This window comes from Neolamprologus multifasciatus, chromosome 9 (genome assembly GCF_963576455.1).
Source record: "Neolamprologus multifasciatus chromosome 9, fNeoMul1.2, whole genome shotgun sequence".
NCBI classification, from domain to species: domain Eukaryota; kingdom Metazoa; phylum Chordata; class Actinopteri; order Cichliformes; family Cichlidae; genus Neolamprologus; species Neolamprologus multifasciatus.
Window position 1 is genome coordinate 9,616,652 of NC_140447.1, and position 13,069 is coordinate 9,629,720.

Sequence of the window (13,069 nt, forward strand, 5' to 3'; positions counted from 1 at the left end):
TATATATAGAGATATATATATATATATATATATATATATAGAGAGAGATATAGATATATATAGATAGATATCTAGATATCTATATAGATATCGATATATATAGATATATATATAGATCTATCTATATATAGATCTATCTAGATCTATAGATATATATAGATATAGATATATATAGATCTATCTAGATCTATAGATATATAGATCTATAGATATATAGATCTATCTAGATCTATAGATATCTATAGATATCTAGATCTATAGAGATATATATATAGATATCTAGATCTATATAGATATATATAGATATATATAGATAGATCTCTCTCACTCACTCTCAATCAATCAATCAATCATGTTTAACCTGAGTAGCAAAAGAGTGCAGGGGGGTTGAAAACAATAAGCCAGGAGTTAGCTGTGCTCGCGGACTCTTATCGAGCCTTGACCTCCCGGTCAGTTATCGCGCCGGTGGATAACAGAGCTCTCCGAAAACGTGGAAGCACTTTTACAAATATGTGATATTTTGATAAATTAAGTAGATATTTGAGCATTACACAGCTACAATCTCGCCTGAAAATATCTTAAAAGGTTATTTTGTGACCCAGAAAGGGTAATCTGGGGAAAAGGAGGATCGTGTTTGTCGGCCATGAAAGTTAGAATGAAAGTTATTGGCCATGTTTGCATAGCCCTTTTTTTTAAAATGATGCTTTCATGACATTATTGTGTGTTGAGTGGTGGTCACGGCGATCCAGACTGACAGTGGGACATTGAATGTCACCTCTCTGGTGGGGAGGGAGCCTGAGATTGTCTAAATGCAGAAAAAAAATGTTTTAAGGAAGCAATTAAGTTCATGTTCCAAAAAATATGATTGTTTGCTTGCAGGACAACAGGAGAGATGAGTCCTCCGTCACAGATGGCAGTGAAGATGGTCGCCTGCAGGTTCAAGCTCATTGCATCTCCAACCCACATCCACTGCCACTGTACTTAAGGGAAGTTAAAGACTTTCTTCTGCACCTACATTTGGATCACCTCGATCCATGACAGTCATTCAGGCAGTAATGCCTGGACTGGAAACAAGCCATCCTTTTTTTTTTTTTTTTTTTTTTTTTTTTTTTCGCCTGTCCCATTTGGTTTCTTTAGCCGTCAGAATTGTTGTCTGAAGACCAACAAGGATACCCAATGGATTTATTTTGCCAAATGGATCATCATGGCATTGCCGTATTGGTCCATTTGATCGACCTTTGTTTTTATTATTTATTTTATTTTCAGTTGTTACAGACGGGACAGACATGAGTGAGGGATAGGAAAGGGAGAAAGAAAGAGGAAGGAAAAGAAAAACAGAAGGGGAGAGGGACAGTGAGAAAGGGGGGAAGAAAAAATATCTCCGGGATCACCTGTTGAGAGAAAAAGAATAGAAAACAAGCAAAAAACAAAACAAAACAATGCAACATACTATACACAACACCATCGCATTAATCTAGCTAAGTGAAAACAGCAGTAAATACTAAATATTGAATGTTGTTGTGCAGCACGCAGGACAGACAGCGCACAATGTGCTTTGAAGTAGCAGCCAAGAAAGGTGTGATTTAAGTCTACGAACAGTGAACACCCATGTGCACACCTGTGTGGATCGGCGCGCTTGTATTCAAATGGTTTCCCCATGTAATGGTCTGCTAGAGGATGTAGAGAGCCATAGCCCCGTCCCCCAGGGCATGAAGCAGGCATGGAGGAGATCCAGGCCCCAGACATCCAGAGGCCCCAGAGTGCAAGAGCCCAAGGAGGACCACCGGAGGGGCATCCGTGCCACCTTCATGGGAAGGGCTGAGGATCCCCAGATGAGGGGTCACCCAGTAGCCACCGGGCAGAAGCTAGAGGGGGCTGCACCGGCGTGCCCGCCGGCTCTGCCGGCAGCCAGCTGTGCCAGAGTGAACCGAGCCGCAGGCACAGAGGCCGGAGGCCCGAGGGCCCCCCGCGCCCCGGAAGAGGCCTGACCGAGCAGCAGGCGCCAGGCCCCGCCAAGTAGTCACCGGGAGTGAGCTGGTACATACCTGAGCGCCCAGCCCCGGACACCAAGAACCACCAACGCACCGACCCCTGAGGGCATCAGTCACCGGCAGGGAGTGTGGTGAGGGGAGATAGGCCTCCACACTTTGGAGGGCCTGGGAGTTCCCAGAGAGGTGAAGTCTAAGACCCGACCTGACATATAGACACAGACAAACAGGCACACACAGACACAGACATGCATTCCCACCCTCATGCACACATATACAAACACTCAGCACTCACCCAACGCAGGAATAAACGTAAATGGACATGTACACACAATCACACTCCCCAAACATACTCTATATCCCGGGTCCAGGTATCCTCACCCCCAGAGATGGAAACGGCACCCAGACCCAAGAGATGTTACCCTTCCCTCCGGGGTGGAGGCAAGCAGACCGCCCCAGGCTCCGCAGCAGCAGGGAGGCCAATCGGACAGCCAGCATCTCTTCCCAGCCCCCCCGCCCCGATGGCTAGCAGAGAACAGGGGTGTGTTAAGACCCCATACCTCCCTCCTCCCGCTCAAGTGTAGTGTTGCTGCGTGTTGCTCTAAAGTGTATTTAAAACAAGGGAGAGCATGGTGCTGCTGCCAGAGAGCAGCAGGTGTTAGCACGGCCCCTCCCGAGAACCCTCAATGTCTACATGGATTTAAAATTGAGAGGTGGGCACCGGCGCCAGAGGCAGGTTTGAATACACAGACCGTCTACTGGACGCCGTTAACGTGCCCACCCTCAAGGCCCTATATATATATATATGTGTGTGTTATGAGAGTGTAAGTAATGTGGATGTCTAAGTTGTGAGATAAAATTGAGGCACAGGTGGCCAGAAGAGGACAGAGGGGGGGGGAATGTCTCCCCTGCACCCTGGTGACACACCTGCACCCCAAAGCCCTACCTGTGTGGGTGGGTGTGGTGGAGCGTGAAGAGGGAGGCAGCCGGGGATGGGGAGGAAAAGAAGGGAGGGGAGGGTGTCCCTCCCTAGGGCCAGCTCCCCCGCTGACCCCAATATGCACCCCCGTCCTCTGGTATCCACCAAGGCAAGGGAGCCCAGGCCCATCCAGACCGGGGCCTACGGCAGCAACACCGCCAAGCCCCACAGGACCCGGGGCAGCCCACTCTACCCCACCGCAGAGGAAACTGTACCCACCCCAACATTCAATCATCTCCCAGACTACACAAGACACAGACACCCAGGTTAAGTTTATTCTCCACCTCTCCTATGTCTCTCCCCCACCTGCAGAGTGGACTCCTGCAAAGATGGAACAACCTCCCTGCCAGTTCAAGAGCCCCCCGGTTAGGCCGATGCACAAGAGGCCCCCTGCGCCAGGGCTGAGCCCCCGTGAAACAAGCCATCCTTAAAATAATACAACATTCCAGCTCATGTGTTGGAACAGTAGTTCATATAATCAATCTCGTATATGGAGAATTGGAGGAACTCTTCTAGAAGCTTCTTATAAGCCTCCAATGAGAGGAGTTGGAAAAACAAATGTGTTGTTTAAATCAGAGACTGCACTTGTGACAGAACAACAAATATTTTATTTTGATTATATAAGTAATGTAAGTACAAAACAAACTTGTGGCCTAAACTTATTTTCAGAATAATTAAATCTGAGACTTTGTTTCATTGTGAGATTATAACCATGATGGCGATATAATTCTTTGTTGTTCAGCAGAACAGCGTCCAGTATGTTGGCTGATATACTTTGTTGTGTTTGAAAATAAAAGTTGGGCTGATTTTAACATCATTACAAAAAGTGTTGTTAATTATTTTTAATCATATTCAGGTTACCACAAATTGTTTTTTCATTTAGTTGAACTTGAAATGTTTGTCAGTAAGTAAACAATTAGTATTGTACAGTCAGAAATATCAAGTTATTCTTAATACTGCAGACTTGCAATGATGGCTGTTGTCCTAACAGTCATCTTAAGTAAGCTTTACTTAGTTTTTTTGAGGCAATGAGTTACCTTAATTTTTTTGAGTTCTGGGAACTAACAAGGCCGTACAGTGTACTCAAAATGAGTAAGTTGCACTAACTTGGTCATCTTACGTAAACTTGATCCAATTTTCTTGAGTTCTGGGAACAAATGAGCTTGTACAGAGTACTCAAAATAAATAAGTTATCCTAATTTAATCATTTTTAGCTAAGCTTTACTCAAATTTTTTGAGGCAATGAGTTTCCTCAATTTTTTTTGAGTTCTGGGAACTAATTAGATTTTACAGTGTGTTTCCAGAACTGAAGAAGCTTCTGGGATGAGAGGTGAAACATCTTCAAGCAACTAAAAGAAGTCCAGACGCTTTTCTTTGCAAGCTCCTTTGACTTCAATGACCTGGATGACTGAGAACCTTCACAGACACTGTTTCCTAAAGATTTTCTACTTCATTATTAACTATAAAAACCGAACAGTTGCCAGCTTTGCACACAGAAATCACACATGCTTTCAAGAAATAATAAAACAATGTCCTGTTGTTAGCAGTTTTGTATGTTGCGTCGTGTATTTCATCTCATTTTATCCGAACTTCAGCAAGACTTCCCCAGGCCTGACAACAATTTTCCAATTTTCTATTGTCCAGTTGGACTGTAGCTTCAGTTTCCTGTTCTTAGCTGACAGGAGTAGCACCCCGTGTAGTTATCTGCTTCTAGGTTTGACAAGTTGTGCATTCAGAGATGCTCTTCCGCATATCTTGGACGTAATGAATGGTTACTTGAGTTCCTGTTGCCTTCCTATTAGCTCAATGCATTTTTGCCCATTCATCTCTGACCTCTGGCATCAGCAGGGTATTTCCATTTGCTTCTTTCCAGATTAAAAACAAATGAACCCTGCGTAAACCTTTTACCTCCATGGAGAGTTCAAGTTGTGTTTTTGCAGAACCAAGAGAGACATCTATGTTTACCAGCACAGGGTGAGCTGAGCTATTCAAGTGTTGGCACCCTGAGTGCTTACCAATCGAGTCACGCTCGCACACATTCTTCAGAACAGTACTTCTTTTTGGATTCATGAATTCATTCCCATCAAAACAAAAAACGAGGAGTATTATGAATGCCACTGAGGTGAATCCTAAAAAAAGGGCAGATTTATTCAAGTTTTGTGTTTTCCAATAGTATTTTTTACATTTATTTAGTTTTTCTTTTTTCTGTGTATTACTGTAGGGTCTTTAAATCACAATATAGCCATATATAGCGCCTTGAGGTAACTGCATACAGATTATGGGTGTGCCATAATTCAAATTTTGGTATCAATCTGATACCAATAAATCCGATGCCAATACTGATAACCATGCTTTCAACTTACAAAGGTGGTATAGCTCCATGTCTCATGATTTATGAGAGGAATCATCATCAACTTGTAAATTCGTAATGACAACTAAATAACTGTTATTCTTACTCTTCCATGAGAATGAGTTAATACAATAAAAAACACTTTTTTCAAAATACATAAAAAGCTAAAGTTATTTTAAAACCTGGAATGTAACTGTGCCCAACTTTAAAGCACTTTGGGTCAGCTTCTGTTGTTTAAATGTATGTTTTTTATTTCCATAAAACAAATGAACACAATTCAGTGGGTTACATACTGAACGCAGAGGATAGAAACAAAGTATCAATCCCATCATGTTAGAATTGATCCAATACCATTATCCACGTTGGTATTAATACTATTGATACCTTGATCTTTACACCCACCACTAATACAGAAATCCTGGGTTTCCTTGACCAAATCTACTTCTCTCTTTATGCTTCCCTGTTTTAATTATGAAAGCACTCACAGAAAGCCAGTCAAGACTGTAACAGGTTAACATAGTTCGCTTGATGCACTGTAGATGCGATTGTTGCTGTTTGAAACAGGCTGACCAAACCTGTAACATTAAGGTTAGGACTGCCTATCTGAAAAACATTAAAGTTAGGTCCATACAATTTTGGACAATGACACATTTATTGTAATTTTGCCTCTTTAGACCATCAAAGATTTTAAATCACTCAAGAAGTGACTGAAGTTTGGCTTTAACTGTTTATTATTGGAATTACTACAATTTTTTTTATACATAATCCCATATTTTCAGAGGCTCTACAGTAATTTGGCAATTTCGCAGTTACTTGGCCATGTGAGGCCATTTCATTATTCCACGACAAAGTAAACAAATAAGTTGGTTAGTTTGTTCCAGACGTTCAGCTCTTCACTGGAACTCTCAGCGGTCCAAAGAGGTGACAATGCAGGGAGTGAAGGAGGCCATCAATAGGTTTAAAAAACAAAACAGACCTGTCAAAGAGAGACAGCAAGCTCAGCAACACCACACTTCCTGAAACACCACAAAAGTAAAGGTGGATGATCCCAGAATCTTTTCATGGTTAAGGAAATTTCCCTCAAAACATCCATCCAAGTCAAGAATTGTTAAGGAAGGAGGTGTACTATTGTCAATGTCTACGATCAAAAAATGGCTTCATAAATGTGAATACAGTGGTTTTACAATAAGGTGCAAACCACTGATTGCCAAATTAGACTCTCTGCCAGTCTACATCCAAAAGAAAAGAATACATATCACGTCTCCTGTCAAACATGAAGACTGAATGTTATTTGCATGTATGGCTTCCAGTGTAACTGTGCTGTTAGTGTGTTTACTGATGATTGTAAATGGTCTGTACTTGTGTAGCGCTTTACTTAGTTCCTAAGGACCCCAAAGCACTTTACACTACGTTTACTGATGATGAGGCTGCTGGTAGAAGCAGCAGGGAGGATTGTGTACAGGGCTGTACTCTCTGCTTAGATTCAGCCAATTTCTGCAAAACTGATCAGCTGGTGCTTCACATTTCAAATGGATAATGACCCAAAACAAACTGTAAAAGCAACTCAGTTTCTCAAGGCAAAGAAATGGGTTATTTTTTGACAGCCAAGTCAGTCACCTGATCTGCAACAAGCAGCACGCAGCAACTGAAGATGACTGCAGTGAAGGCCTGGCAGAGCATCTCAGTGGAGGAAACGCAGCATTCGGTAATGTCCATGAGTTGTGGACTCCAGTCACCTGCTTCACAGGACTTTCATCCAAGTTTTCAAACAATGCCTAAGTTGAGATATATGTTAGTTTGTCAAATTACTGTTGGACCAAATATAAAATTTTTGTCATGTAGAAATAATCCCAACAGATTCTTTAAGTCACATCACTGTCATTTCAAAACCTTGTTTTATTTTTCTCCTCTGTATATAATGCCCCAAAGTCACAGGAAACACACAAAAAAAGAATGAAAACATGAATCAATGCGGGGGTTTATTCACTTATTTATTTGTATCTCATAAATCATTCTCTCTCTATTGAAAATGGGTGAAAGCAGATTAAAAATGAAACTTCTATACACATCTTCTCCAGTAAAGGGGCATTCTGTACAGTGTAGTTTGTGTTTACAGTGTGTATCTACACGCGATATGTTACAAGTTTGGATGCATTTCAGATCGCCTAAACCGCAGCAACTTCCCCGCTGCATTAAGTTGATATACAGCATCATTACTCAACTCTGTTTCCGATATTCACGTGATACTTCGGCGAGTTACTGGCTGCAATGAAGGCGATCTGAAACGTCCATCTACTTCTGATAAGAACAAAGGCATCACAGATTTCCATCAATGGCGCGGCGGCTCTGTGTAAGTAATTATAATATTTAAGTACTTCATTTACTGTCTCTTTTTTACAATGAATATTCACATACAGTTGATTTTCTTTGATTAGAGGTTTCTGTTCAAAAGGAAGCACAGTTACGCAGTTTTAACGTCTCTTAAAAGTCGGCTCCTTTTGCTACAGAGCAGTGCATCTCTTCATGTTGTTGTCCCTCGTTTCAGCGCTTCATCTCAGAGAGCTGAACAAGTTATATACACCACCGATCGTTTTACTAAATCACGAGCTCCTCAGAGGAATCAAAGTCTAAATCAGCTTGCTGCTGTTTGCAGTGGTCTTTAAATAAAACAAAAACAAAAAAACAAACCCCACACACCAAAGATGAGGAGAATGGCCTGCCACTGGCTGAGTTATTTTCTTTTTTTCCTGCATTTAGACCACTGACTGAAAGAGTAAGCACCAGAGTTGTCATTTACAAACAATGGAGTTTCAACATAACAGCGAGGCAGTTAAAGAAACAAAAAGGACCAGGGGAAATTGGGGGTGTAAAGATAAAAACAAACAACAAAGTAGTGAGTCATCAGGCTGATGCTGCATTAGGGCCTAAGATGCTGAGGAGTTGCCACAAAAGATTATTTTTAATTTAAGGACATCAGTCTAAATACGGAGATAAATAAATGAGATTGTATCATGTGGTTAAGACCCGAATGCTTGGGTCAGGTCGTCATTTTGTGTAGATGAAATGTAGTTGCCTTCTTGGGGTGCAACTGTTTTTTGAACCTCACTGTGGCACGACATGGACAAATCTGATTTATATATTTATTTGTTGTGCTTTATGTTGGTTAGGTGTGATGCCTGTCCCTCAACAACAATGATAATACCTGCCGTCCTCTGAAACATGACGGCTTTATAGCACACGCCAGTTTGAGATAATTCAATCAAAGAGGCAGAAGAAAGCCAGCTAAGCACACGCGTTCTTTTTAAGTGAATCTGTGCTTGTATGAAGCTGGCAAGAAAAATGGCATCAGTGTGATATAAGGGGGGTGAGGGGGTGGGGTGACGTGAGAATGTCAATGCAGGATGTAAACAGACAGCGGCAACAACAGTCTGAGAGGAAATCATAGTCGAGCCCTCATTACAGAGGTGACTGCACCTACGATGGTCTGTAGGGGGCACATGTGTGTTTTACACCAAGACAAAAGACAGGCCTTGAACCCTTTCCCTCAACAGCGAGTGCGTCTGGTTCTGTTAGGATCTGACAATTTGCTGACATGACTGACTCAGTTTGTAATTGATTTAAAACACTGACAGCCAGCTGTGCCACCCCTCAGCATCCTAGTAGCTGCACTTATGGTGTTAATTTGAAAATCCCAGGTGACTTCCTTCTTGGGTTATTTCATTCATAAGGTTTTTAGAAAACTTGACCTCTGATGTTGACTTTGAGGTAGAAGTCACTGAGATTCGAAGTCAAATTAATACCGTTAAGTATCAATTTGAAATCTTAGGCCTCTGGCTCTGACTTCCCCTCTGACTGTATATTTGTACAGTTATATTATGACTTTAATTATTACATTTTAATCAGATGGATTACCTATTTTAATTGCTATTAACACTAAGACCTGAGTGACTTCATGTCTATGTGTCAGATTCTTTTATGATGAATGAAACATGACACATTAAAGAACCTCGAACGTGAGGTCAAAGTCACCAAGATTTGAACTTGTCCGAGGTTTATAGTAGATACACGTAGGGTATAAATTTGAAAATCCTAGGTCACCTCACTCTCACGTTCACAAAGTTGGGTGTGACTTTTCCCACCTGGTGGGGTGACAACAATACCTCATAAAGGTCACTGAGATTTGAACTCATCTGAGGATTGTAGATGATCCTAGACGACATCATTCACAGATTTTCAGAAAACCTGACCTCTCGAGTTAGAATTTCAGTGACCTTGACTTATCAGCCTTTTACAGCCGAGGACTAAGAATATTCAGTTACAAAAACAAATCTGGCTGGAGAGGAATGACAATGGGAGGGGCTGAGGGTGGAAATGTGGAGATTTTGGACCAACACAGAGGACCTGTGCAAGCGTCTTGCGGAAAAACATTGTTCTATTCCCCTCGTAGGGTCCCAGAGACTCTAAGAACTGGTGGCCCAATATCTTTAAAGACACTTTATTCTCCTTTAATTTGTCACCTGTCTGTAGCTCATTATTTAGGTTAGAGCAACCAGCTTTGCTCTTGTAGCTTCACAGTGTGCAAGCAGACTGCAGCATAGGTAATCTGCAACATCTCATGTGGGATCTCTAGCTTGAAACTTTAATCCACGAAGTTCCCACCATCATCACACTCACATGTGTGTGTTTAAAATGTAAAAAAAAAACAAAACACTCTTTTGTTTCCCCAAACATGTTCTGTCTCTGGGCTGGTGCCCAGAATTTCATTGAGAGAAAAAAGCAAAAACACTAGAACAAAACAAAACACTGGGTGTTTCTGTGCTTCCAATCAGTCCAATTGTAGTGCTACATTTTTTTTTTTAATGGTAGCAATGAGCTTATTTAGAAACGGAGAGATCCATGCTAAAAACTATGTGTGCGGTGGAGGGTGGGCATAGCAGTCTTCTCATCTTTAGAGGCAGCATGCAAGTGCACCAAAATTGCAAAATTACTATGGGTCCGACAGGAGCAAGAATTTCAGGCACCAGACCCCGATACTTCTATTCTAGCCCTTTAAAAGCCCTATAGAACTAGAGCTTTAAAAGGAGACTGCACTTTATAAAATCCTCTCAAAAACAATTTAAATGTATTTTTAAAAGCCAGTCAGCAGTGGTGGAAGAAGTGTAAAAAACCCAAAACTATCAGTGATTTCTGTTTTTGAACAAAGAGCAAAATGCTGTAATGCTTGCATATTTCATGAAGGTGTATTATATAGATATATATTTAGATATATAGGGACTGGGGGGAAAGGGCTGCAGCAACAATTATGCAGCAAATTAGGATTTGGTTTGAAATGACAAAATAGCTTATATACAGTGGTGGTTATCTTGTGCAATTTTTTTAAGTTTGTTTTTCTTGGCTGAATAAACAGCGATGGGAGAGGAAGGGAAATAGAAGAGGACTCCTCCCTCTATTCTTGGCCAAATCCTTCTGTTTCCTCGATGGCAAAGAGCAGCTTCTCTTTCAGCTGTTCGTAACTCTTGTAAGGAGGCAAGTCCAGACGATTGAAACTGAAAAGACAAAAACGGAGACAAACAAACAAAGACATTGCATTTTTAAACTGTGTTTATCAGATCTAAAATAGGTTTAAGAGTATAAAAGTCAGTCGATCCTGAGTGAAAGAGAGAGCGGGTCTTTCTAAAGACCTCACTGAGTTCCAGTTTGGTCCTCTAGCGTTATGTCACCATTGCAACAAGCAAGCATCTAAGAGACACAACAACTCGGACCACATGCAGTCACAGAGCAGGGTCGCCAAGTCACTGCTGACTCATTAACTGAGCTCCAAACCTCCTCTAGCTTTAACATCAGCACAAAAACATGGTTATGATTATACTTCTAATACAGCTGCTCTCACAGCGTCATCATTTGACACGTTTAAAGCACCAACTGGTTAACATAATGGAAGACAGGTAAAATGTCTTTTCATTCTAGAAAACTGAATGGGACTCTCTCAGGCCTCTTCTATCCAATTCAAGATGTAAAACCTTTTCACCGGCCTGTCACTGGAGAGGATACTTAGGCAGGCTACCCAGAGATACTTGGGGATTTGTTTAATTTGTAAATAATTCTGCTGTTATTTTGTATATTCCTAACAAGTTTCAAAGGTCAAGCACTCACCACGTGTGGCTGCGAGGAAGCCACGTGTCTTTCCCCACCTTCTCAATGCAGAACTTCTGCGGTCCGTTACTTCCTGCAGCGCAAAGGAAAAAGTGGCTTAAGAAAAACAATAAAAGCATTAAGGAAGTATAAATAGTATGTTTAGTAAGCATGCTCGTCTCTCACTGACCCATGAGCTCAGCAAAGCCGCCCAGAGGAAGCCTGCAGGTTCCAGTGACAAACTGCATGAGCCGTAGTCGCACCTCATTGTCGACCTCTTTCACCAGCTGCAGGGAAAGAAATGACGCCACACACATTCATCACTGACTTTCTACGACTAACTCGTCAAGGACCTTCATCCACGTAGGTTATAAGGGGAATTTACGGCAATATGAGACACATTAAGAAAAAACCAAACGCTATTTCTTGAAGTTCAATTATTTTATCAAATCCTGAACTAAGAGCTTGTTTTACTGCTACTTGGAGGGAAAGAAAACACAAACTGAGCAAAAAGAACAAACTGTGAGGCTGTGCATTTCTGTACCTGCCAGAACCAGATGATCTGTTTGCTGTTCCTGGTGTAGTGACGATACACAGTGTTTCTCTGCCAGTCCTGCAAGTCTACTTCCTGCATGCCACACAGCATCACCTGGTTTAAACGCATACACACAAAAGGTTATTCTCACAAACACAGAGTATGTGAACCAACATCATTCCACTGTAGTTGGGTATGCTTTGATTTCCAGGATTAATTCAAACAAAAATAATTCTGTGGCATGTAGTAAGTTGCTTATTAAATTAGTATTACATTTAAACAGACAACAGAAGTCATTAAAATAGATGAAAAATGGTGCTCACCTCAAGCTCCTTTTCATCAAAGTACTGGAGCCACTGAAGTGGAACCACCTCATTGAAGCCGTCGAGAAAAGCTTTGGTTTGACCTTCCACCCCACGAGAGAACCTCCACTCTGCCATTAGGCTGCAAGCCAAACAGTACAAATCTTCTTTAATATGTACTTTAAATGATATTCAGAGGTGAGTTTTTTTTTTTGATAAAACAAAGACTGTGAACCTGATGTACTCCTCCTTGTTCTCTTCAGTGACTTGGATGTTGGCACCATTGGGTTTGAGGTCATGAGAGGTGATCTTCCCCAAGATCTCCATGTCCACGGAGAAGAACATCTCCAGACCGCATTCCTCGATGTTGTTGTCCCTGAGGAAAGACGAGACTCAGATATTGCCAAAATACAACCAAATTTTAACACATCTGTTTATTAATGTGTGGTTTAATATCACGGAGACACACAGGGAACTCCGTTTGTTTCAAACACTCTGGAGTTTTATCTCTGAGATATTCTTAAGTTGACCTTTTTGTACGTGGATAGCCTTTGCTCTTTCCATACTTCTGTGGTAAAAGGGTTTTCTGACTTCTAATGCAGGAGGTTAAGTTAAGAATGAGTAAAGAGCAAATAAAGCAGGGGGCAAAGCCACTATAAATAACTCTATTATTATCTATTACTACTGCTAGCTAGTTTATTCTACTGCTAGCTAGTTTATTGTGATGGTGCTGTTTTTATTATGTTGCTTTTTTTTTGTTTGCTTTCTCTTCTGGTTTTTTTT

At 41.3% G+C, this 13,069-nt stretch overlaps 1 protein-coding gene across 2 annotated transcripts in view; it reads right to left on the minus strand.

Annotated features, from left to right (window-relative positions):
- Positions 1 to 7,295: 7,295 nt before the first annotated feature.
- wwp1 (WW domain containing E3 ubiquitin protein ligase 1) overlaps positions 7,296 to 13,069 on the minus strand; it is a 28,297-nt gene continuing 22,523 nt past the window's right edge. For both annotated transcript variants that reach the window (XM_085173064.1, XM_085173063.1), the window contains exons 20-25: positions 12,522 to 12,662; positions 12,308 to 12,428; positions 11,994 to 12,098; positions 11,640 to 11,736; positions 11,471 to 11,543; positions 7,296 to 10,863 (exon numbers count right to left, since the gene is read on the minus strand). In XM_085173064.1, coding sequence (XP_085029190.1) covers positions 10,764 to 10,863; positions 11,471 to 11,543; positions 11,640 to 11,736; positions 11,994 to 12,098; positions 12,308 to 12,428; positions 12,522 to 12,662 — 637 coding nt within the window. In that variant the 3' untranslated portion in view covers positions 7,296 to 10,763. The remainder of the gene's footprint in view (positions 10,864 to 11,470; positions 11,544 to 11,639; positions 11,737 to 11,993; positions 12,099 to 12,307; positions 12,429 to 12,521; positions 12,663 to 13,069) is intronic.